Source organism: Camellia sinensis, chromosome 2, assembly GCF_055761805.1.
Source record: "Camellia sinensis isolate YWXY chromosome 2, ASM5576180v1, whole genome shotgun sequence".
Taxonomy (NCBI): domain Eukaryota; kingdom Viridiplantae; phylum Streptophyta; class Magnoliopsida; order Ericales; family Theaceae; genus Camellia; species Camellia sinensis.
In genome coordinates, this window is record NC_138962.1 from 22476087 (window position 1) to 22502560 (window position 26474).

At 31.7% G+C, this 26474-nt stretch overlaps 2 protein-coding genes across 2 annotated transcripts; one reads left to right on the forward strand and one right to left on the reverse strand.

The window, feature by feature from the left end:
* Positions 1-262: 262 nt before the first annotated feature.
* Positions 263-8037, reverse strand: LOC114304484 (endoglucanase 24). The gene is made up of 4 exons (XM_028249670.2): positions 7465-8037; positions 2993-3292; positions 2117-2278; positions 263-1154 (listed from the first exon to the last, which is right to left on the reverse strand). Exons 1-4 carry the CDS (start codon positions 8014-8016, stop codon positions 546-548), a joined length of 1623 nt encoding a protein of 540 aa, XP_028105471.2. The 5' UTR covers positions 8017-8037; the 3' UTR covers positions 263-545.
* A 6644-nt stretch (positions 8038-14681) lies between these two features.
* On the forward strand, positions 14682-20650 carry LOC114304570 (uncharacterized). The gene is made up of 4 exons (XM_028249752.2): positions 14682-14901; positions 17254-17449; positions 18388-18480; positions 19791-20650. The coding sequence occupies exons 2-4, from the start codon at positions 17340-17342 to the stop codon at positions 20326-20328; spliced, it is 741 nt and encodes a 246-aa protein (XP_028105553.2). The 5' UTR covers positions 14682-14901; positions 17254-17339; the 3' UTR covers positions 20329-20650.
* The last annotated feature ends 5824 nt before the right edge of the window (positions 20651-26474 follow it).

Sequence of the window (26474 nt, forward strand, 5' to 3'; positions counted from 1 at the left end):
GTGTGCTAATTCTCTTTTTTTTTTTTTAAAAAAAAAATATAAAATAAAAATGAAGGGTTGATTTGGTGGATGTGACATTTTTTACTAAGGCTTAGTTTGGCATCTTTTGAAAAAGTCAAAAGTCATTATCCTATTTAAGTCACATCATGTTATTTAAGTCACATTACTTCTCTATCACATCATTTTAAACCGAACTTATATTTCTTAAAAAGTTAAAAAATACACTTATTTAGAATATCTCAAACAACCCCTAAATATGATGTTTACGCAATGCAGCTTTCATTTCTTCTATTTCTCTGTACTGATTATAACAAAAAAGAATGACAAATTCTAATCAAATAAATAAATAAATAAAACACAAAACAAAATGCCCCAAGCTTAAGCCTCTTCCCTCTTCGCTTTTAGCACAAGATGAGAGACCTTTTTTCCACTAATCTTAAATGCCAATGTCAAATTATATACAAATCCAATGCCTCTGTTTTGGGAACAATTTTTTGTTTGGGATTTTTTGGCCTATTTTTTTTTTTTTTTTCCCTTCAAATCTGCTAACTATGATCCGGGTTAGCAGCAAAATAAGCAAGTGCACCAACAAACGGTGCATTAATATACGTGGTCGGCTCAGATTTCCTAAAATCGACTCTATCATCCTCATAAGCATCATCCTCTCCAGGACCACCCACAACAGCCCCATCCAGCAAATTTGGGTTAGGATCGGATGAGTTGAAGTACACAGATCCATCCTTACACCCAACGAACTCTCCATGATCCTTGATGGACGGTATTGATGAGCCGCGGTGATGAATGCGTAGTGGATAATAATTACTGTACCCAACCATGTATGACAAGCCCTTAGGATTGTCACCTAGGATGTAATCCACTTGTCGTTTGGCAATTTGTCGGAGCAGTGTGGGAGTGGCAGTGACGCTGCCACAATTGACAGCTTGCGATGATCGGTCAAGGTAGTTGGCGTAGACGAGGAGGAGGAACGTGATTGTGGTGGCGTGTTGTAAGTTGCTGCCACCCGGTTTGTAGATGAGGCCACCCGGGGTGTATTCAATGTGGGAGGAGTCAGAGTTGGGTACGAGGGCGCACATGAAGCTATCGGCTGAGGACTTGTATGATTGGAGTGAGTACATGTTGCCTTCTATCACTTCCTGTGTTCATGTTCATGTTCATGTTCATGTCAATCTTACAATGATGCACCTCTATTTATTTTATTTTATTTTTTCTCTTCTCTGTTTTAACATTGGAGTCAATTGACTAAATGTACAAGAGTTATAGCTAATTACTTTTACAAGGAAAAAATATATATATATTTGACATGGAATGAAGTTTATTAAATTTTTTCTCAATAAACATTATATTTACATACAGGTGCAAATAATTTTTTGGAGTCAGTCCACACAGAATTTTGTCTGGACTTTAATTGTGCTCCGGCTAGTGAATAGTGAAATTATTCCTCCAGATAACGAATTATGAAAAATGTTTACATGTAGTATATGATGTTTGTTGGGTGGTCGAATCGATATAAGATGAGAAAAGAAAGAAGGCATATATAATAGTTATTTTTACTTTTAGCATAATTCTATTAATAATCTAGTGTTAGTATACGAGATGTAATTATCTTTTTTCAAAAAGTTCATATTGCCCTCTCTTATTGACCCAAAACTATGCGATATTATATTTAATTAATTTTGGCTGATGCTGTTCTCACTCTTACTCGATTGTGTTGTTCTGATTATACATGGCTTTTGCACTTTATTTTTATTCGACAGGGTTGCAACAAAGTTTTTACACTCTGTATCAACTACCTAAATAGTCCATCCCTCAATTTTTTACATTTCCTCTTCTTTCATCACCTAAGAAGGATAATTTTGTCATTTCCACTAAAGCTACAACAGGACAAAAAAATAGTGTATTTGATGAAAAAGATGAGTAAGAATAACACTACCCTCGCTTTTTTTTTGAAACAAAAAATCCCAACTCTGAGTATCGGTGCAGCAATTAAAACTGGTTGGTAATTTGAAGGTGTAGCAATTAAAATTGGTTTGAAACAATCGTAATAATAAGTGAAAAACAAGGAGTGTTTTATGACAATGAAGAGCATATATCTAACCTTAGACACCAGGACGTTTAGGCCAGCATGCTTGTTGTCCCATCCGAACTCATTAATATTGTCATCAGCACCAAGTGTTTTGCCATTGTTTTGTAAATAATTAAGGTAAGAATCATTCTGAGAGGCCCTCCTCAGCCACGCTGCTCCCCACAGCAACTCGTCCTACCAAACCCAAAACCCACATCCCAATTGAATAATAGATAAAGAAGCATACAAACAAACAAACAAACAAATCCGAAAACAATCTAATTAGATTACACAATCACAAGATGGACCAATGTCCCACTAAAACTGGTCTCAACTAATCATCCTATTACTTTAAGTACTATAACATATAAGGAGGGAAATCGAATCCTAGTTGATTCCTAGGCATTTGTGTTTTATATTGTTCGTGAATTAACATAATGAATGAATGGACCAAAATACAAAATGCTACTTTAAACTTCCCTTCTATTTTGTTGCACTTTTAATTTTTTATTTTACATGACAAGTTTGTTTATCCTCCAGGGCTAAGGTATAATTATTCCTTCATTAAATGAGTTAAGAATATAAATCCAAAGTATAGCGTGAGAAAATAAAAAATAATACAAAAAAACACTCCTAAAAAAATTATATAATGAATATCAACTATATGACCGATCATAAACAATGCAAGTAGAGCACCTTCTTGTAGAGCACGCTTCACTATCTGATATGAATAAAAAATATTATTTTTTGTGCATAGTTGATTTTATGTCTGTGTTATTGTGCAGTAAAAATTGTAACAGGCAGGAATTATTATTACTCAACTACACTACATAAAATTTCGAAGTAGTGCAATACAATTTTGATGTATGAGTTGTTCTATTGTATAGTATTAAACAGAGGAATGCTTGCCTGATAGCCATCAAAATCACAGTAAAATGGGCATACACCATCTCTAATATTCGAATTATCGCTGTAAGCCCCCCTGTAATTGTCTGCAAATTCAAATGCTTTAACAGCCGTCCTAAACAGTGTTTCTGAGTACCCAGGATCCGACGAACGAAATGCCATTGACGAAGCTGCCAGAGCTGCCGCTGTCTCACCGGCAACATCGGAGGCCGGATTCGGTGCATCCACTGCATAAACAGTCCTTGCTGTGTCCATGTCTTCAGGCCTTTCCCAGCAATTATGGTCTATAACTGGGTCCCCAACCTGTGCAAATTAAAAATAAAAATAAAGCTCAACCACTTAAAAAAATCAAATGTCTTTGACCACTTGACATTTTCTTGGAGAAGAATCACACTAAGACATGTTTAGTCACCAAAAGAGAACTGTGATTGTGATTGGATCATACTGAGGAAAGGACAAGTTGATGAAGGACTTCACGGGACATACCCAAAGGCAGGCCAATCATAGACGTTGCCAATATAGTAGTCTAGTGACTAGTGACCAGTGACTGAGGGCATCCACAATGGATGTGTTAAACTGTGTTATATAACAAAAAAATATTAAAAGTGAGATCCAAAAATATATGTTAATAGTTTGTTAATTTAGTAAATAAATAGTAATAAATGGTGATACAATGAATGTGTTAAGGAGTGTGTTAAGAATATACATATATATATGTATATATAATAAATAAATAATTTAGTGTAATCAAAATTTCAAGTCCAAAATTAAATTTCAAGCCCAAAAAAAATCTCAACAAGTAAAAAAATATATATATATATATTGCCGTTGACCGGTCAACCGGTCAGACCAAAATATATAGACGTTGGGGTGGACTTCCGACCGGACGTCCGGGGGGAGTTCCGGGAGGACGTCCGGGCAGACTTTCCCCAAGAACACTCCTCTCTCCCTTCGCTGGTTAAAACGCTCGCTGCAGTTAACATACTTTCTAACATTTGACACTGACAAAGTGTGTCAACGCTGCTGTTAGCAGCTCCACTGCAACATCAAACAACAAACTTTGTTAGCCAGAAATTAACAATTGACACCAACAGCTCCATTGTGGATACTCTGATGAACTAACTGTGTTTGTGGCCAGTATGTACTAGTACGAGGGATAACCCATGACTAAAGGTACTGGAATCATAATCACCTCATCCATCCTCTAAAGTATAAACAACCTCTAAAAAATTTTGTAGTCTAGTAACCGGTGATTGATTCTAGTTGTGTTTGGATTTAAAATTAGCGAAATGAAGAAAGAAAAAAAACAAGTTTTGACAATAGATTAAAATAGTAAAAAAAAATCAATTACTCTCTCTATTTTTCTATACGTTTTTTTCATTAAAAACTAAAAATAATTAATTAAAATAATCAATTCTCAAAGCAATTTATATAATTTATTTAGGAAGAGGCATAATGATGAATTGATAAGGGCTCGAACTTAAGCTTCACAACTCATAAGAGGAGTCCAAAAACTTGGCCAAACCCTGCTTTTATTTTTATAAATTCAATATCTAAACCCAACAAAAGACTTCATCAATATGTTTCCACAAGCCCGTGCTTAAATCATGTTATCCTATGTACTTGTGTTAAGGCCGAATTTGGTGCAAATTATTACAAGATCGATACAATATGTATAAAACCATTACTCATCTATCTACCCAAAAGTCAATTTTTTCAACAAAAAAAAATATCGAAGTTATTTTTCTCATAATTTAAATGCAAAAGAAGCTACACCAACACTATAAAACAAAGTCCTAAATTGAAAGGGGAAAAAAAAAATTAATAAAAAAAAAAGGGCCATACACCCATATTACTACAGCAAACTGTGATATATATATATATATCAATAATAGTTTTTTGAATTTTCAATTCATTTTTATATTTTTAATGATTTTTAAAATATTTCAATCAGATATTTTTTGATTTTTAGATTTACTTAATCTTAATATACTTAAAAAGTAAAAAATTGAACAGAAATCTTTAAAAAATTAATTAAATACAACAAAATACGAAAATATATTGAATTTTTGTATTTTTTTTATATTTTTTGTATTTACTGATTTTTTTTTTTAAAAAAATTTACAAATATTATAAAATTTAAACGTATTTAGATTAGGTATATTTAAAAAATAAAAAAATTGTGTACAATATTAAAAAAGTTCATTAAAAATAAAAATATATAGAAAATAAAAAATTGATTCAATTTTCTGAAACCAAACATAGGCCCTGTTTGGTAGAACTGTGGAAAAGTGCTTATAGCTTATGCCTAAACAGCTTATAGCTTATAACTTTCAGCTTAAGCTGATTTCCAGCTTATTCTTAAAGCATCTCCTGCCCCACTCAAAGAATAAGCTGTTTTCTGACTTCCACAAAGCTATAAGCTATAAGCTATAAGCTAAACCAAACACATCAAAATAGCTTAAATTAAGCTGAAAGCTGAAATAAGCTGAAATTAAGCTGTACCAAACAGGGCCATAATGAATGATTCTAAGATTACTCTTCATGCATCAGTTACAAACTTATTGCTAATAAATCATTAAGGAAAATGTTATTGATCCCAAATAAATTATCGAACCTCTCACATGTGTACGTCACACCCATGTGATTTGTGTGGGTCTTCGTATGTGGATCCTACACCCATGTGAGAGGTTTGATAATTTATTTAATAATTTACTTAGGGTCCCTAACATAACTCAATCATTAAATCATAGTTTAATGTAACAAATTTATCACTATTAAATAAATAGTTAATGTTAAAAGCAGTACAAAATTCAAAACCTCTAAAATTATGATACATTATCAATTAGTACATTAATTAATATACTAATTGATACATATAATATTATTCATCACAATAAGGACAAACAAACTGAGCATAAAATCTCAAGAAAAGTTCATAAAATAACAACTTGCTCATTGGTTTTAGGGATCGTTTGGGAAATTGGACTCTGTTATTTTCTCTCTCTTTTTTTTTAACCGTGTTTTTAGTTAATTATTTAACTTGAAAACCTAGATAGACTATTCATCACCATGGATTCAAGATATCAAAAATAAATAAAAATTGGACACAAAAAATACATAAATCAATACAATTTTACTAAAAAAATGGACACATAATGCAAGTTGGGATTAAAAAAGTACAAAAAAAATATGAAATAGACTAAATAAATTAATAAAACAAAATGTCATATTCAAATCATAATCATTTTAATTTTTCTCTTAAAAAAAGTCAAAAAAAAAAAAAAAAAAATTCTTCTCAAATAAAATTTTTAATTCCAACTTAAAAAAGTCTCAACATCAAAAAGCTAAACTAAATTTTTTTTTGTTAAACGACAGCAAAATAAAGGCACATTTCGAAAATTGAGCTACCGCTAGATTTATTATCTGTGAGAACAACTGGTGGGACCAAAAGTGTCAAACCCAGCAACATCCGTGGACTCAAACAGAACCACACTGCCATTCTCCCTCAACAATGATAGACCCAACAACCTCGAAAGTAATTCATACGATTTATGATGACGTGGATTTTACCCATAAAATGATAGAGATTTTTTTTTTTTTGAGAACTCATAAATTTTAAAGCGATCCACATCAGTTATAATGTGAGTCACACATACATATAAATAAATCTTATACATACATAAATAATATGGATCGCTTTAAAAATTGTTGAGTTTCAAAAAGGATCTCACTCGTTTTCCCATTCTCACTCCCTTGCGGATTAGTTGGTCTAATCTATAGAGGAAAAGCGACGTCTCTCATGTCACGGACACGTACTATTTTCTATCCTTAGCTCTTATATTATTTTCTCAAGAAAATTTTATAATTTGAAAATCAATTCTCAAATGAAAATTAATGATATAGAAATGAGAATTCAAACAAAAAATATGGTTGCTAAAATTTTAACAAAAATATGTAGTTGAATCATAAAAAATAAAAAATAAAAAAACTTATATACTCTAAATATAGTTTTTGAATTTTTGAATTTTTGTATTTTTATGTATTTCTTTTAATTTTTAGATGATGCACTTAAACATTAAAAATATTAAATATTTGTGATTTATTTTTAAAAAAATATCACTAAACACAAAAAATATATATAAAAATTGAGTACTTTTACGTATTTTTTATATTTATTGAATTTTTTAAAATTCTTTCTCTAATATTTTAATTTTTAATTATTCATCTAAAAATTATAAACAAAAAAAATTGAAAAAAATATTTACAAAATACGAAAAATTCAGAATTCAAAATTTTTAAAATAAAATTTAAAACCAAACCCAACAGGGAATCCTGTTGTGATAAAAAAGTGAGGTATGAAAATAAAAGTTCCAAAAAAAGAATATCGAAGCGTCACACTCAATCATTACCAATTTTGCCCCTCATCCCAACTACCAAAACTACGAAAACACCCCTACCATTACTAACATTACCTGCACAAAAATTCGGTTGGGAAGCTGAGAAACCGTCTTGAGAAGATAATCAGAGACCCAACGAGTCGCGACCAGCGCGTTCCTCAACTCGCCGTTGGGCATCGAATCGCCGAACTCGATCACGCTCCAAGCCAACATTGTGGAGGTAAACGCCATCGGAAAACCGAACTTGACGTTATCGCCGGCATCGTAATAACCGCCCGTCAAGTCGGCGTTCACCGTCCAACCGTCGCCAAGTCCGGAATTCGATCTCCAAATAATTCTCTGACCGTTCGGCAAAAATCCGGACCTCTGGCCCTCGAAGAAGAGTATGGATTTTGAGAGTGCTAGTGAGTATTCGTGGTAGCTTGAATCATTGAGAGGTAATTGCAGAAGAAGAAGAATGAGTGAGGATTTGAGAAGGTGGAGAGGAGATGAGAGTTTCATTGTTTTGGTTTTGGGGGATTGGGAAGTGGGTGTGTTGTGAAGTTTTTTGGGGTTGTTTTTATGCGGGAGGGGAAGCGAACAGTGGGGTGTGGTGTGGTGGCTTTTTGTTGTTTTTGGTTGCCACATTGGGGCATCACGGGAGGGAGATAGGCATAATGTTTTGGAGAATGGTATAAATTCTAAATAAATTAACAAACAGGTAATATTAGGGGTATTAAATTTTGAGTAATGTTAGAGACCCTAAATATTTTATCAAAAATTTTATCAAATGTCTCACATGGGTGTGGGACCCACATTGTGTGGGTCCACAAGATATTTGGTAAAACTTTTGGTACAATTTTTGGAGCCTCTAGCATTTTTGTCAAATTTTTTATTAAATAAATGATTAAATGACTGATATATGTGTGGGGTCTATAATTTTGTGGACCCTACAGTCATGTGAGACATTTAATCATTTTTTTTGTAGAAATTTTGGAATCTATAATATTTTCCTTATCAAATTTTTTACCAAATCTCTTACATAGATGTGGGACCTACCCAAATTCTCATACTCATATAAGAGATTTGGTAAAAAATTTGATAATTTATTTAGAATCCTTAACATAACTCTAATGCTTTTGTTGAGTGGAGTTTATTATAAATTTATAATAATCAATATAGGTTATTTTTTTTACTTTTAAAAAATTTCTTCAAATTAGTTGTGTAGTAAATTATAAATTAATTTTGTAACAAATAGTGTGATACTCTCGAAATAATAAAAAATACATGTTGAATAAAATAGTCACAATTAGATATTAACACTATATTTAAATATTTAGGAGAGAAAATAAATGAAATTATTTGTTAAGTTATGAGAAAAAAAAAATAATTATAATTTCTCTTATTTTTATTTGGTTAAGTTGAAAATAAAATAAAATAAAGATAGTAGTTTCTCTTCAATCTTATTTGATTATGTTTTTATTTCTTTGTAAATAGATTGACAACTTTTGTAATGTACAAAATCAATAATCTTTACATTTCTTTTTTCTCTCCCAATCTCTCTAATTTTGAAGAGATTCAAAATGTTGTGCAAGAAATATTTCTCTCATGTTTAGCAATAATGCAAACAAGTGATTAGGACTAAGAAATATTGATTTTTTTTCTTCTTCTTTTTTTTTTTTTTTTTCCTGTGAATCGCTCAATTGTGTAAGTATATATATAGACTAGTAGTGCAAATGAGCTACATGTTCAATTTTAAATTTAAATTTTTAGATGTTTTGATAATTGAAGAGAAATTAGATAAATAAAGAAAATGCTTAGTGATGTTGAATAATTTTATACCATTTAACAATTATTTGATGTAATTGTTCCATGAGGGGAAGAGCATTACCAAAAAAAAGAATGTGACAGTATTCACACCAAATAAAATATAAATTTTTTTAAGAAATTATGCAAAATTTTATTTCTTTGTATGTATTATTATGTTTCAAATATTGTAATTAATTTTTGTGTTGATAAATGAATTGGGGGAGGGAGCGAATGAGCGCCGACACCACTGGCAGTATCAGTTAATAATTCACATGCAATGGAAATGTGAGGCCACTACCACTACTGCCGCTGCTCACTCAACAATTCTATCTTTCATCGGGGTGTGTGTGTGTGGCTTTTTGGTGGGCCAGTTCGTATGTATTAACTGCTACTAGTGTTGGTAGTGGTTACTTTCTGTTGAAAGATAGGTTTGGTGGTTGGATATGGCTTCATTGGTTTAGGATTAAGCGTTGAATCCTTTTTTCTTTTTCTTTTTCTTTTTTTAATTTGTGGTTTCATTTTTACAACGAAATACACTCGGTTAATTTATATACGTGATTTGCAAGTAATTATGTATATGTGAAATTTTAGAAAGTGTTGTGCTAGACCAATTGAAGCTTTTCATCTCATATAAAAAGAGGGGTGTGGAACACTAATCACAATGGACAATCCAACAAAGGAATTTTGGTATATTGGAAGTGAGTTATATGCCCTTTATCATTCTTCTCTTTTTACCGAGGCTATGTACGAGATAAGTTAAGGTTCATGTTTAGTAGATCAACTTATATGGTCTATGCTCTAGCAAGATTGAGGCTCACTGGCATTAATGGTTCAAGATAAAAACTTTCTATAAAAATGTCAAGGTATGCATCTTGTGGGTGTTGAATTTTGATTTTACAACTAAATTAGATTTCCTAATCGAGATCTAAAGAGTTTAGCTAGAGAGCATACGACATAATAGATTAAACCCAATACTTAAGCACAAGAAAATAACAAATACTATTGTAGCTCGTCTACTCGAGAGCGATTAAGTTAATCATGAATCTCACAAGATATCAACTCAAGTAAAACAACTCTCAATTGAAGCGTACCTTAGACCTACAAAGATTACTTACTAATGACCCGTGCCTTCATATTCTAGAAGTATCATTTCATAGGACTCTATCCCTTTGTTAGGATCACATTCATATCGAACTACTCTATCAGATAAGAATAAACTCTCTAAAGAGTCTCATCTCTATCCAAACAGAGAGCCTCAAACTATCAAGAATTCTTATCCTCTATTAGAATATCTTGGATTCCGATATTGCCGTATCACATATTGACTACACCACACTAATCTCGGCAACATGACTCATCCATGTGGCACTTCGGCAACCGCCTTAACTACGTGAACAACCCTAAAAATATATCCCCACATACCCAAAATTATAAGCTCTTCATTTCTACTCTCTCTCTCTCTCTACATCTACACATCTAACTAAGGTATCGGATGGTCTTTGATTGACATCACATAGATGCCCCCGAAGACTCATTCTCTTGCAAGTTATCGAATCATATTGGAATTATACAAATTTGATTGTCATCAAGCTCTATGGCCCAATTTCAGCACCATCAATAATTTTGGAGCCTCAACTTCTAAATGTTTTTTTTGGGGGGGGGGGGGTTATTTTTTACTGTTTCTCCCTAACTAGAGAAATATATTTGGATTGGGGGGGGAAACTTTCTAAAATGCATCTAAATTAAATATTTTTTTAAAAAAATTAATTAAAATTTGAAGCCAAAAAAAAAAAGACCAAGGGAATATTTTGCAAGAAAACTTGTTTATTTATAACTCATCCTTTTGTGTGCTTGTGAGTGTGGCAGGTGATTTCCGTAACTGGTTGGTTGGCAGTTAGGCTGAGTGGACCCCTGTGGAACCTCATATGGCCTTCTTATAGCTGGAAATGGGTGCAAAGTTCAAATAAATAGATATATTGTCAGGGTAGTCTTTTTGTGGAGTGGGCTGCCTTGCCCTAGTCACAAGCAAAATTTGATTCCTTTCATCTCATCTGTGATCGTGCTCGTTTGTCGTAATTATTAAAATAAATTATAGATTATAATTTAATAAATTAAAAATTATGATTTTAATCAGAAATTATTAATTTGTTTGGTATAATTATATTATAAATTTAAGTTGTTGAATAGTTTTTGTTAAATAAGCTGTAAAGAAATTTTTTTAATTAATTTTTATTTTTTTGTTATTCACTGTTTGTGTACATTTCTCATAAAAAATAATAATAATAATTTATAGTCTATTTAGGTCTTTTTCTATTTTAAAAAAAATAAAAGATAAAAAAAATCTAAGAGCATAACCGTAAATTAACATGTCCACAGCACAAGTTGATAATTAAAAATAAGGAGTGAGCAGTTTCTCAGAATCAATTTTTTTTAATTAAAATAAATTATTAGAATTAGAAACTATTTAAAATAAATTTAACTAAACAGTTCAAAATAATTTTTTTAAAACTAAAAAATTATAAATTAACTCGAAAAAGTTCAAACAAACTCTGCATTATTGCCACCATGTTGGAGAGTGTTTTAGATAAGCCCACAACCAACCACTCGTGAGCTTGGTCGAAACTTACACATTTGTAGCGGACGAGTTGAATATTTTAGCTAAAAATGTAGAGAAAAATATATATATTTTGAATAATTTTTTGACTTTTTACGAAAAGATATATAATAAAATATTACAGTAAAATCAAAATGACCATTCTACTTTGTTGACTTTTTGGCTTTTAAGTAGTTGAATTCAAATGGAAAAATAATAATTTTGCCTTCTAAGCTTGCTTCCCTAAAATAGTATGAATTTTTTGATTTTTTAACTTTTGTAGGCTATTCCAAACCAAGTCTAAGTTTGATTTGAAAATTTAATATATTTTATTTTATTTTATCAATGTAAAAAATGTTCAGGAAATATGAAACTCGATTTTTGATTTTTATGCCGTCCTCGAGCTTGGGCTAAGGATCATGGATCTGGCTGGGCTTGGTTTGGGTCGGAACATGGGCTATGAAATTTTGTAATAATGTTTAGTCTTATCTCATATCGTCGTCGTCATGGTGGGTAAGGGTTATTTTGGAAAGATAGTTAAAAATTAGTTTTTTGACTTTTATTTTTTGAAAAAACAATATAAAAATTGTGAGAAACGATGCAACTAAAAATGAATTAAAAGTTAAAAAGATGACTTTTAATCATCTTTCTAAAATAACTCTAAGTTTAAGGTTCATTTGAAGTGGAGAGTTGTGTTTTGAAATAAAGATGTCCACCCATAGTTTTTTAGCTTACTCAAAGCTTCATAAGTGTCTCTCGGCCCAGCATCATTTACATGCAGCCTCATAAATGTCTCTTGGCCCAACTTCATTTGGTTTGGGAATTTATTTTTGTTAGCTATTATTCAACCTTCTTTCTTTTTTTTCTTTTGGATAAAATATAAATAGATCTCTTAAGATTTACTTAAAATATAAATTATTTTTATAGTTTCAAAAATTACAAATACTTTCTTATTATAATATTTTTTCAATAAAATTAACATAAAAAATAAAATTTCTAACTGCTCTCTTATACAAATGATAATTTTTTTTAAAATGTTAATTGAAATAAATTACTGATATCATTAAAAAAATATTAATTAATTTGATAATTTATTAAGAAAAGAAACAGTTTGTTATGAAATTATATAAATTCCCAAAATCACAATAAGGAAACCGTATTTTAAGCAAATTTCAATAAATATATTTATAATTTATCCCTTTTTTTTAATTGAATTTTTTCTTTGTTTTTTGCCATTTTTAAATTTGTAGATATACTTTAGTTGGGATGTAATCGGTTTGAGACAATCGATGTTTAGGTGAAATTTTATACCGAACCGATAATATCGGTTTTATTATATTGAGAATCGATACAAATTGAAATTTTCACTAAACCGCACCCAACTGGACTAATTCAAACGATTCGGCTCGATGCAGTTTTTGGTTTACAACCTTCCAAATTGTAGTTACTTCTTAAATTTGTAGTACAGTAAATAATTTATATAAAAATATTGAATTACCTATTTATGCATTACTTCAATATCCAATCTAACCATTCACAAAAACACAAACTAAAGAATTAATAAATACCAAGTGTTTAAGTTTTTATTGAAATAGAATTAAAAACAAAATATAATTTGAAAACCAAAGTCTTGATACTAAAGCAAAACCAAAATTTAAAGCTATCGCCCTATAAGATTAAATCACATGTTTATCAAGTGTAGCTAAAACAAAAAATTGAAACGATATAAACATCTAATATAACTATATAGGCATAATAGTAGCAAAACTTGACTCAAGTATACATGAGTGACAAACTAACAACTTCTCACATTGCCAATATCTATTGTCAAACCTGAAATATTTAAGAAAAAATAAACAATTAACATATATTAGTATGGTTAATATGCAAAACTTCCTATCGTTTTTTGTTTAATTCGGTGCACAAAGTGCCTAAATTGGTACCAAATCAAAAATTGAAAAAAATTAATTTTAAAAATTGCACAGACTGATTCATATTAAAAAAACCGACCAAATATAGTCGGTTTGTTTTAATTTAACCTGTTTGATCTGTTTTTTTCGATTTTTCTTACCTCCATTTAGTTTAATCTATAAACCACAAAGGTTTAAACTTGTTTGAAATATACTAAAATATCATATTGTTTATCTTTTTAAGGTCAAATCACCTCTTTATTTTTTTGTATATATATTTTTTATAATAAAAAATAAATAAATGCACTTGTCTAGTTCATCCTAAACAATCACTTAAAGCATCTTCAATGTCAAATAAAAAATTTCATCAAATGTGAGTAAAAAATTGATAAAAAGTTTGGTTTAATACCATTTATTCCAATATTAAAATTATAATTTTTATTATATTTTTTCACATCTCCAGTTGTTCGGAAAGATGTCTGGGCGTATGTCTTGATGGTCATTTGGTCATAAACAAAAAAATTGTTAAATTATATTCGGTGCACATCCGGTCCAACGATAATTATTTAAATTTTATAAAAGATAAAATTTCCATCTATTTGATAAAATATCTACTTCTCCCCCTATTTAATATGAAAATATTGAAACTTATTTTTTAAGATTTTTTTTTTTATCAAATTTAAATTTGATATTTGATGCCAAACTTAGGTTTGGTTTGGGAAGTAAGGTTGACTTTTTGACTTTTTGATTTTTTTGACTATTTTAGTCTGGGCTAAAAAACTTAGTTTGGGAAGGATTTTTAGCTTTTTGACTTTTTGACTTTTTGACTTTTTTGACTTTTTTTTGTGAGAAAAGAGTATAATGATTATGGATTTAATATGATGTTTTGTTTATTGTGACTAAAATAGTCTATTTTATCTTTTGCGGCTAAAATAGTCAAAAAAATCCATAAAATCACTTCCCAAACGGTGCCTTCATAAGGCTATTTTGATAAAATAGATAAAAGACAAAAAGAAAAAAAAGGAAAAAAACAAAAGAGCGGACCTGAAACCCGTTCGGAATTTAACAAGGGGGCGATTTTAGGTTTAGATTAGATAATACAGCGACTGGCGGCTTTCTTCTCGGTCTCGTTCGATCCGCTCTCTCCCTCTCTCTCTCTCCCTCCCTAACTCTGCACCCACAATTAGCTCAAGGTCGACAGTTACCAAGGCATCACACCAGGTTCTTCCCTCTCTCTCTCTCTCTCTCTCTCTCTCTCTCTATATATATATATATATATATATATTGGTTGAATCGTAGTCTGATTTCAATTTGGTTTATTAGGGTTTTTTTCTTTACGATTTCGGTTGTGGTTCAATTTTATTCGAATTGATAAATTAGGCGTTCTGATCTGTTTGTTTCGTGAGATTTGGCCCGGTTCTTACTCGAAAAAAATTGAGAAATAACTGTTCTCTGTTATGTATCAATTGATTGTTCCATCTTCTAATTTATGTATTTGACAGATTTATATGTGTAAATATTGATATATATTAACGGTGGGTGCAAACGCGATGCGTTTGTATTAATGTTTGATAAATGAGAAATCCTTTTAACAGCTGTTCAAACTTTTTAATCAGGAAAATCGTTTTAGTTATTTTGGAATGTTTGGTGATGAATGATAGAAACTGTTAGAGCATCTCCAATGGTGTGCTATATGGCTTGCTATTGCTACATTTTGCCTTAAAAGCTTCCAAACTTTCAAGGCATATGACTTGCTATATATTACCTATAGGTAAACATATAGCACAAGTTTTACCTATAGTTAAAATCTTTGTGTATCTCTCTCTCCTCTAGGGATCCACATATATAGCATTTCGATTTGATGTTTTGTGTCAAAAGTTAAATTTTTTTACATTGTATCATTGGAGTAAAATTGCTAAAATTAAATATTTTAACACTATTCATTGCTAAATTATAGCAATAACTAGCTCTTTATGTGTCCAACCACTGGAGATGCTAATGAGTTATTCAATGTGGAAGTTATTGGAAGTGATAGGGCATTTTTGGAAAAATAAAAAATGTTATTTTTATTATAATAGAATACTAGTTTTGTGGCATGACTCGTCTTCCTCAGGCATGACTTATTTTATGGTGTGTATACAAACAAAGAAAACAATTGCATAACCATGTATTTTCAATAACAGAAATCAAATACATTAATTGGATAAAATTTTACTTGAATAAAATATCTTAAAATGTTACACAACAATTACCCAAATCAAATAAAAACTAAAATATCAATACATCAATACACGTTACTTGACTAGGGTTTCTTTTTGATCCTAAGAGGAGAGTTTAGTTGCTTATGGAGAAGGTAGAATTCACGATAGTTGAGAAGAATGCCATGGATTGATGGTAGAAACTTCTCTCTAGCATCAAGCCGTCTCTTGCACAATATTCGAAACCCCAAAACCAAGTTGAGAAGTCCTATTGTACTTTTCTCTTCAACGCCACCACTTTTAGTCAAAATTTCACGTGTTTCACTTTAGTTCATACCAATTCCATGTATCGTGCGCCTAGGCTCACCATGACTTGTTCTCGAGCTCACTCAGAGCTCTCTTCTGCAAGGGGTGTGCCTGTGCTCGTCACGACCTATGCCCGTCACGACCTATGCCCAAGTTCACATGGACAATATACACATTGGTGTGCGCTTGGGTTCACCACGACCTGTGTCCGGGCTCACATATGCACTGTAGCTTTGAGCTTCTTCACTTCGTTTTGTCTTGTGCTTTTGTCTTGTAGTACTCCTAATTAGACATATTTATATCGCAAGAACTCGATTGACTTACACTGCACATAAATCTATTAGAATAATCAAATAACAATGATTATGGACATAGCAACCATAGTTTAGGAAGCCTAAATGTATACATTTTTGGTACCTGTCAATGCCGAGAAAGAGAAAGAGATGATTTTAGGGGTTTTTATTTTAACCATCTCATCTATCTTTGGGATAAAGAACTATTAGCTCGGGTTTAACAAAATGTTGTACAAAAAAATAATATAAAAAGGCAGGCAAGCAATTTAGCATCTAATTGATTATTTGCATGTCTTTTTGGCTTTTAAAGCTCAAGGCCCTAGTTTTTACCCCATTTTTTGAATTGAGCATTTTGAATAGAAGGAGCTTTCATTAGTTTAAGGTTGCGATATAATTTTATATTCTTTATCTTGATCAAAACCGTTTTTGTGGAACGCATGTTCTTAAAACAATGAGGCCACTTTCTATAATACAAGGTAAAACGCTTTTCTTCAAATACTTGTGATTTTCCCATGTGATTTACCACGTGCACTACCAATAGTTTATGCCACTTTCAAATTTTCTTACCAAGGATGTGGTAGAAGAATTGGGTTCTTTTCAAGTCAGCAATCTCTTGCTGCCAAGAATAGTGATAAAAAATAGATGCAAGGTGGTTTGCATATAGAAAGCGCGTGTCCTTTAATGTAGGGGTTCTGGTGTTTTATATATGAAGGGGAAAGTAGGAGTTTTATTTGGACTTATGGATATGGTCTTGGATGTGGTTGTAATGTGGACAGGGAGGAGGCAGCGGCTGTGGTGGTGGTGGTGGTGGTGGTGTTTTTGCAGATCGGTGGTGCTTTTGTCAATTGCAATAGTTTTGAATATGAGCTCGGACAGCAGGAGCAGGAGCAGGAGCCCAATGGATCGCAAGATCCGTACTGTACGGCATTCGTATCGTGATGCACCTTACAGGAGGGATCGGCGGGGTTTCAGGTGGTTTAGGTTTCAATCATTTGTTGGTTGTTATTTTTCTCCATTTGACTATTATGTGTAAAGATATGCCGGCTGGGAAGCAAAATAACTCTTACATGTGAGGTCTGCTAGAGATAGTCATGGAAGATGACAAATTTCACACATATGACGAATGACGCTTCTGTATATGACTATGAGGACCTTTGAAATTGATTTCTCATGGTGTTGTGTCTGAATACTAACATAATATTGCTATGTTTTCTTGTTTTTAAATATTTGAATTTACTTGTCTATACCAGAGTATATCTAGATGACTGCTATACTTATTGCAAGGTCCATGGTTTCAAATATCCAAACTGTGTTTGCAACATGTTTAAAAACTTCAAAAGCTATGTGCATGTTAATATTGCTTTACTGTTAACATCTTGTATGGTTTATCTATGTCATATTTTGGCTACAGAAATTTTTATGCAATACCACTTTTGAATTGAATAATTAATGGAAGCATTACTGTTAATCCATGTGTATTAATGTTTTCTGAATTTTGTAAATATTAAGATCTTTTATTGTGTGTGTATATATATTATGTGTTTATTTTAATGCTTGCACACACACAAAAACAAAAACAACGACCAAAAAACTGGTGCTAAATTTTTGTTTCCTTGAGATGGGGTCTGGAAAGTTGTGATTCTTGGGAAGTAGAGGGTGTCAGGTTGCTTTAATGTTGTTTTGGTCTTTGTTAACTGTGAACCTGTCCTTTATTTCATCACTTGCCCAAAAGAAGGTGAAAAAATTGCTTCTGTTTGCTGCTGTCATGCTGTTTGTTTTTTTAAACCTGTGATCTGCAGCATATGATGAATCAGGCAAGGAGTTTTACAAAAGTTTGGTTCTTGAATGCATAGTTCTACAATGCTGTTCAATTTTTTTCTGAGCAATAATTGTTTTTTGATTTATTCCAGCCAGAGCAATTTGTGCAAAAACTGCAAACAGCCAGGTCATTATGCCAGAGAATGCCCTAATGTGGCAATCTGTCACAATTGTGGTTTTCCAGGGTAAGAATTCTAGTCATGCACTTTTTGGTAATCCAACGCATATGCATCCGATAGCACTTCCAAATTCTAGACTTGCATATCCCTTTTTATTTCATGAGTTCACTTGCCATTAATATGTTATAGTTTGTGTTGTTTTAGCATGCCGTAGTGGCAGTTCTACAGAGGGGTTAAAAAAAAAGGGAAAAATATCAAACTAGTCCTACTATTTCTTTGAAAATTTTCCATTGAGTTATATTAACACATAATCAATCGTCTCAATATAACATTAATAAGACTCAATGTAAATTTTATTGGAAAAGTAGGACTTGTTTGATATTTTTCCTTTAAAAAATCCTGTCACTTCTTGCATTAGGGGTACATGATATTCTCTGCTCTTTTGGTGCCTCTAGAGGCTTAATGCAACTTCTGTTCATTTATGCATTTGTTGTTAGCACTATAACTTAATTGTCATTTTTTGGTCTACCAAATATGTGGTTATCATACAATAGCTTGGACTTATAACTTGGTAGATGGGTATAATATAAATTACCTGTGCAACTCGAGGCATTTTTAATAGGGAAGGAAATGGGTGGTCTACTGTTAAAATCTTATTTTATTTTTATATTTATTCTTTTGGGTGGGGGTGGGAGTCATTTTCTGGACTGTTTTCCAGGCTAGATACTCATTATGTATTTGATTACTTCTGTAATAATGTCATACCTTTCATTGCTTGAATGTTGAGGCCTCTATGATGGAGAGCATAGAACTTTATTTTGAAGCAGAGCTTCAATCATCCTTCTTAGGCTTTGTTAAAATTGCTTGAATCCTATATTTTGAGGTGCTTTGGGCCTTGGCATGTGGTTTTTTGAATTGGCCTCGCTTGAACCCTAGCAAAACCTTCAGTTGATGCCTTCATATGCCTTGCCACCTAAGTGTTCCTTTAAAAACTATGCTCATGATGTTGGACTTTTCTTTTGTTCATTTGTTTGTGTCTGGGTGCTGGTGCTGGTGCTGGTGCTGGTGCTGGTGCTGTTGCTGGTCCTGGTCCATGTCCATGGGGAGTCTCTGTTATTGGTTAATAAACTTTTAGAGCGGCACAAAAATGTTAATTGAGCTCAGTTTTAATTATGTACAGATGGATGGCCACGCGGTGGGTGTGGGTTGAGGGACTCCACACCCTTGCTTTGTGAACGTTGCCCCCCCCCCCCCCCCCAAAGCCCATGTATCTTTACAAATTACATTTTTACTGTCATCATCGTCGTCATCATCATCATAATCACTGCCACCGCTAACAGTTCTATGTTAATCACTCATTCGAAAATGTAAACCAGGCATATTGCATCAGAATGCACCACGAAATCGCTCTGTTGGAACTGTCGTGAACCTGGTCACATGGCGGGGAACTGTCCAAACGAGGGCATCTGCCACACCTGTGGCAAGACAGGACACCGTGCTAGAGACTGCACAGCTCCCCCAGTGCCACCTGGCGACATGAGGTTGTGCAATAACTGCTTCAAGCAAGGTCACATTGCCGTTGACTGTACAAATGACAAGGCGTGCAAGAACTGCAGGAAGACAGGTCACCTTGCTCGTGAATGTCAGAATGAACCCGTCTGCAACTTGTGTAATGTTTCTGGTCATGTGGCTAGAGAATGCCCCAAGTCCAATGTTATTGAAGAGAGGGGTGGTGGGCCTCGTATTGGTGGTTATCGAGACATTATATGCCGGAGTTGCCAGCAGCCTGGTCATATGAGCCGAGATTGCATGGGGGGCCCTTTGATGATCTGTCACAATTGTGGGGGTAGAGGACACCTTGCATTCGAGTGCCCCTCAGGAAGGTTCATGGACCGCTTTCCCAGGAGATACTGATTGGTGAAAGTAATTTTATGCTTTTTCACTTAAGGATTACTAGTATTTGCTTATTTGGTTTTCAGAATAACTGGGTGTTAGTTTGGTTGAAACCTCCTATTTATGAGTTGAATTTTCAGAACTTTTATAGTTTTTACTGAAATCGAGTTGGAACATTTGATGTTAACTAGTTATGGATTTGTTTGTTCTTGAACAGTTCGTAATTCTGTAGCCTGCAGGTGAAGCAGCCGTATGGTAACTATGATAGCTGATGATGAAATTACCTCAGGCACAATTTGTTTTGTTGGGTCTTTTGTGAATTTGATTCTTGTGTTCCTAGAAATCAGTGTGGTTTTTGGTGTGTTGATTTGAAAGGCTTTATCAGGGATGACATTCTCATCTGAGAGCATCTCTAACGGTTCATCAGACTTTTCATTAAATTTGAGTAAAATAAAAACGATTTTCTCTATTTGATATCGCATGCTATAACGGAAGAATATGAATTTTCATCAAATCACTAGTCGACTGGGCGGACGACCGGCTAGTCGACCAGTCAATGCAAAAAATGAAAAACTTATTATGAAACAATTGGGGTTATTGTGTTGTGTTGGGGCTGTCGTGTTGTGTTTGGAAGCTTTCAATACAAAAATCATATCACATCTACTATTCTCTTTCCAAAATCTCTCTCTCTCTACTTCCAAACAAATTTTCTTTGGAATTTTATGTCAAAATCTCTCTCCCAATCGTCTGGTCGGCAACGAAGCTAAATCGACTCTATGTTTGCATCAAACAAAGTGTTATTGGTTGATCGATTTCGAATTTAATAGAGTTCTTACATCTAGGTTTTTGATTATACATCATTACGGAGATTTATATGTGTTTGTTTGGCTGATTATTTATCTCTTCTTCAGCTTTGTTACTGAGGTATACTGTTGATATTTTTTTCTCACATTTTCAAGTTTGAGGGGTCATCTTGGGGGTTGACCTCCCAATGTAAAATCTGTACAAAATTTTGCTGAAGGTGTTCATCCAAAAGGACATCGGGGGGACATTTGGTGGGTCATCTTGTATATAACGATAATGAGCAGTGTTTTGCTGAAAGGCAACAGCATCCTCAGTTTTGTGAAAAATTTGACTCATTCTCAATTTGATATCGTTTTGATGAAACTGTTAGAAACAAAAAAGCTATTCTTTTTCGCCAAATTCAAATTTAACGATGAATTTAATGAACCATTGGAGATGGTATGAGGCAGTGCATGTTGGTGGTGGTAAGTGGATATTTTTGGGTTAGATTTAATCTTGTGTGTTTGAGATTAGTTTTGTTTAGTAACTATTTTTTGTTGTTTTTTTTTTTATTTTTATTTTTTTGTCATCATTGTTGTTGTCGTCTTTACTGAGTATTTTAAAATATGACAAATTACACTAACAGTTCCTATAGTTTGGGATTCGTGTCACTTTGGTCCATGACTTTTCAATTGTGACATATTTAACCTTGAATTTTGACTCTTGTTCTAAATAAGGACAATTGAAGATATCATTCTTTAATTTCAAAGCCAAAATCGTCAATTTAATAAAATATAAACTAATTTGACAAAAATAAATGTTAAAAAAATATTTTTAATTTTTAAAAAATTATTTTTATCCACCAATTATAAAACTATGTAAAATTGATAAAAATTACATGATTAATTTTTTAAAATTAATTTTACATGATCATCATCCAAATACATAATAAAAATTAATTTGGTAAAAAAAAATAATAAATGTCTAAAAGATTTATCAATTTTACATAATTTTATTTTTAGTGGGTAGAAATAATTTTTAAAAATTTAAAAATATTTGTTTGACATTTATTTTTGTCAAATTAGTTTATATTTTTTTAAATTGACGATTTTACCCTTAAAAAATCTAATGATATCTTCAATTGTCCTTATTTGAAACAAAATTTAAAATTTAAGATCAAATATATTACAATTGAAAAGTCAAAAATTAAAATGACACAAATTTTAAATTATAAAAACTATTAATATAATTCACCCTTTAAAATATTAAAATAGCTAGTCGCGCGACGTGAGGGATATTGGGAATCGCTCTCGACTCTCCCGAGTATTATGTAGCTTTACCTAAATGTAGCTGATAGCAACTAGCCGTTCTTTTTTTCTTGTACAGGTGGCTTCATTTCCTCAAGGGAGGATTAATGAAATTCTATTGATTGCAATTTTTCTTCACTCTTCTCGGAAAAGCATGAAAAAAAATGCTCCAATGGTACGATCCCTCCATCACCCCCTAATGACTTGGATGATCTTGTAGTTTTTAGTCTGTGAAGATGTGTTTTAGTGATGCTTTCATAAAAATTTTATTTTTTTTTACATGGATTTGGGAAAAAAAATTGCTATAAATTTGAGGAAAAAAAAACAACACTAAAAAAAATAGGAAAAAAAATTGAGGTAGGGGAAGTCAAAAGGAACAAATGAATTGCATGGCTACGAGGTTGTTTGGGAATTATTGCAATAGCATTTTTTATATTTTTATATTTTTTAAGTCGTATTATATTTTTATTTTTTTACACGTTTTTTATAAAATATTAAAAAATACGTTTATTTAGCACTTAGGCCTCGTTTGGAACATGCTATTTTAGTAATTTTTTAACTTTTTACAAAAAAGATGTGCAGAAAAATAGAGAGGTGATGTGATTAGTTTTAGTTGACTTTTTGGCTAAAATAGCCACTCCCCAAACGAGTCCTTATTAAACAATCTCACATTTTTACGATGTAGTGATTTGACTTTCTCTTTTTCCATCAAGATTTTTCCTTTTGTAGAATTGTATTTGCAATTTTGAAATAACATAAATATTTTTTCGCCTGGTCAATTTGACAATTTTTTTCACAAGGGAGAGAGGGAGGGACCGGGAGGGACATCTTGAAACTTGAACTCAGATGTTAAACCTAACTAATTCATATCTGGTTTGATTTTGCAAAAATCTGTTTGTAGACTGGTTTTCATTTGTTTTTAATATTTTTTTTTCTTCATATTTTAATCAATTATTCTTAACTTTTTGGTCATATTTGTTTGATTCAATGAGTAAGGGAATCGAACTAATAGTGAGGGCGTGTGTGTATATATGGCATCTTACCTGTACATGCTTTTTTGAAGGCGTGTGTTGTGTAAGCTCTGCTGTGCTCAAAACAAATATGCTTTGGACTGGACATCTGCTGTGGGCTCTGCTGCCAGCCCTCTTAGGGCCTCGTTTCGGGGCGGGGCTTCTGGGCGGGGTGGTCTTGGGCAGGGGCTATCCCGCATCGGATAGCCAGTTGGGTGTGCGTGTGTATATGGCATCTTACCTGCACATGCTTTTTTGAAGACGTGTGTTGTGTAAGCTCTGCTGTGTTCAGAAAAACTAATAGTGAGGGAGAGCCACATAGAAAGTGTTTAATTGTGAAAGGTTGTGATAGGATTAATACTCAAAGGGTGTGTTTGATTGGGGGGATAAGGGGGGGACTATCCACTATTTGGACTCCATGTCCGGCCTCCCTCCTTATCCGTCGTTTGATTTTTTTTTAGTCCGGCGGACTCCATGTCCCCCATATGGGGGACTATCCTGTCCTGGGGGGGTGGGATTGTTTTGGGAGGACTAATCACTGTTTGGATTAGATGCGAAAATGACAATTTTGACCCTCTATTATTTAATTATGTATTATATTTAATAAAATTTAAATGACTCAATTTAAAAAAAAAATAATTTTATTTAACTTTTTATTAATGTTTTATTTATTTGATTTTTTAAAATAATTTTTTATAGATATTTTATTGATGTTTTATTTTAAAATTTTGTTTATGTTTTATTTAATTTCATTATTTAAATTTAATAGATGTTTTAATAGATGTTTTATTTAAACAATTAAATGTTTAATTTCAACAATAAATAATTTCATTTATTTAAATTATGTTTATTTAAACATTTAAACATTTATACATCAACATGTTTATTAAATTATTTCAACATCTGTACATCAACATGTATATTTATTTAACATCTATTAAATTATGTTTTAATACGTCAACATTTGATTACATCTACATTTGTTAATTGTTAATTACATCAACATTTGTTAATTGTTTAAACATAATCTGTACATCAACATTTATTTAATTGTTAATTGTTAATTGTTAATTGTTTAAACATAATCTGTACATCAAAATAATTTCAATGTTAATTAATTAGTTGAGAAATAATTGTCAATGTTATTTAATTGTTTAACCATTAGTATGTTTAATGTTTACTAAAAATAATTAAAATATTATAGATATGTTTAATATTGCTATTACTTAGTAAACAATTGAAAAAGGGTAAAATAGTCTTTTGTTCATTTATCCTATCCAGTCCGTCCAACCAAACGTTGGATTCACTGAAAATAGTCCTATCTAGACATCTAATCCCATGAAAAAACAAACACAGGATACATATCCAATCCGACCAAATAGTCCGGGGGATTCACAGTCCCAGGACTCAAGTCCGATGGATTCTAATCCCCCATTTTCCAGTCCGTCCAATCAAACACACCCAAAGGGACTAGCAATCCTCCTCCTTGGTTGAATTAGCATGGAAGGAAAACATATGAACGAAAAGATATGGGATTAGAAATATAGTAATACGATTAATGGATTAAAGTATTAAATAAAATAGATTAAAATATTTTTAATATTATTTTTTTTCAAATAATTTATTTGAGAAAGAAATATTTAATTTTTTTAATGAATACTATAAAAATATGGATTTTTTAAAAAAAATAATTTTATGCAACATTTATATTTTTTTTAAGTGTCTAGATTAAGTGAACTTAAAAAGTATAAAAATAATAATTATTATAATATTAATAAATACTAAAAAAGAAAAAATAATAATTTTATATATTAATATTATCTATAGTACTACTAATTTGGTGGTGTACAAATAATGACTCTTTATCTTACATCTCCAATCTAATGCTATCACACTAATAATTTTCTCACTTAATTCTACCGTACTTCTAATCCCTTTTATCCTATAGAGTCAAACAAACGAGACCTTTAGGTCTGCCTAATCTAGATACTTTTAAAAAGTAAAAAAAAAGACTAAAATGTGAAAAAAAAAAAATGAAAGAAATATATATGTCCAAGAACACACAGTTTTTTGTTCAAGTTTTCTTATATTTTGGTAAATTTTTATTTTCATATTTTAGCTTTTTTTTTTTTTTTTGGGAAGCATATAGGTTAGTCGTAATTATGTAAAAAAAGATTGACTAAAATATTAAAGAAAACCAATAAAACAAACGAAAACTCCTTTAAAAACCGTTTAAAAAAATCAGACCAAACTGATAAATATTTCATGACATCAGGCAATTGCTCAAGTGATTATGGAGAGGGAACTTAAGTCCTAAGGTGGGTGAGATCACAAGTTCAAGTTTATGGAGAGGGATGGTGGTTTGTGTTGTAATTAGAGATGTGCGTGGTCCAGTTCAGATGATTTTGTAGTAAAATTACAAATCGAAGAATGAATTAACATATTGATAAATAGCAGTTTGGGTGAATTGGTAGATTGAAGAATATTCTAACTAATTATCAAACATTTGCATAATATATAATACCAATTTTACATAATATTTTTCATATATATAACAAAAACTAATTTTACACAATATGTTTCATATATATAACTACTAATTTGTAACAAATTTTATATCTTAAATCTCTCTTACACTCATTTTTACTTTGATATTTTATTAGATATTAAAAAATATATACGTATTAACTATACCGGAGTGGAGTGATTTCGATGACAGATTATAAATTTTAAAGTTTAATCCGCGGTTAACGGATAGAGTAGTGCGAATTAATACAATTTTAACAAATTAAGAATGAACGGTATTTTACACGGCTCTAACCGTAATCTCTAACTACTAACATACTAATCCATGTTGTACAAAAAAAAATATAAATACTTCCGCGACTCAAATTTAATTATGGGCCAAAAATAAAATTTTTGGGGCCGCAAGTCCAATTTAATAGAACGAGGACAGTTGCAAATTAGTCCTAGCTCGTAAGCCCAAGAGAAGCCATAACCACCCCAGCCCATCACTGCGAGTTGCTGTCAGCCCATTGGACCCATTGACAGGGGCATATTGGATATT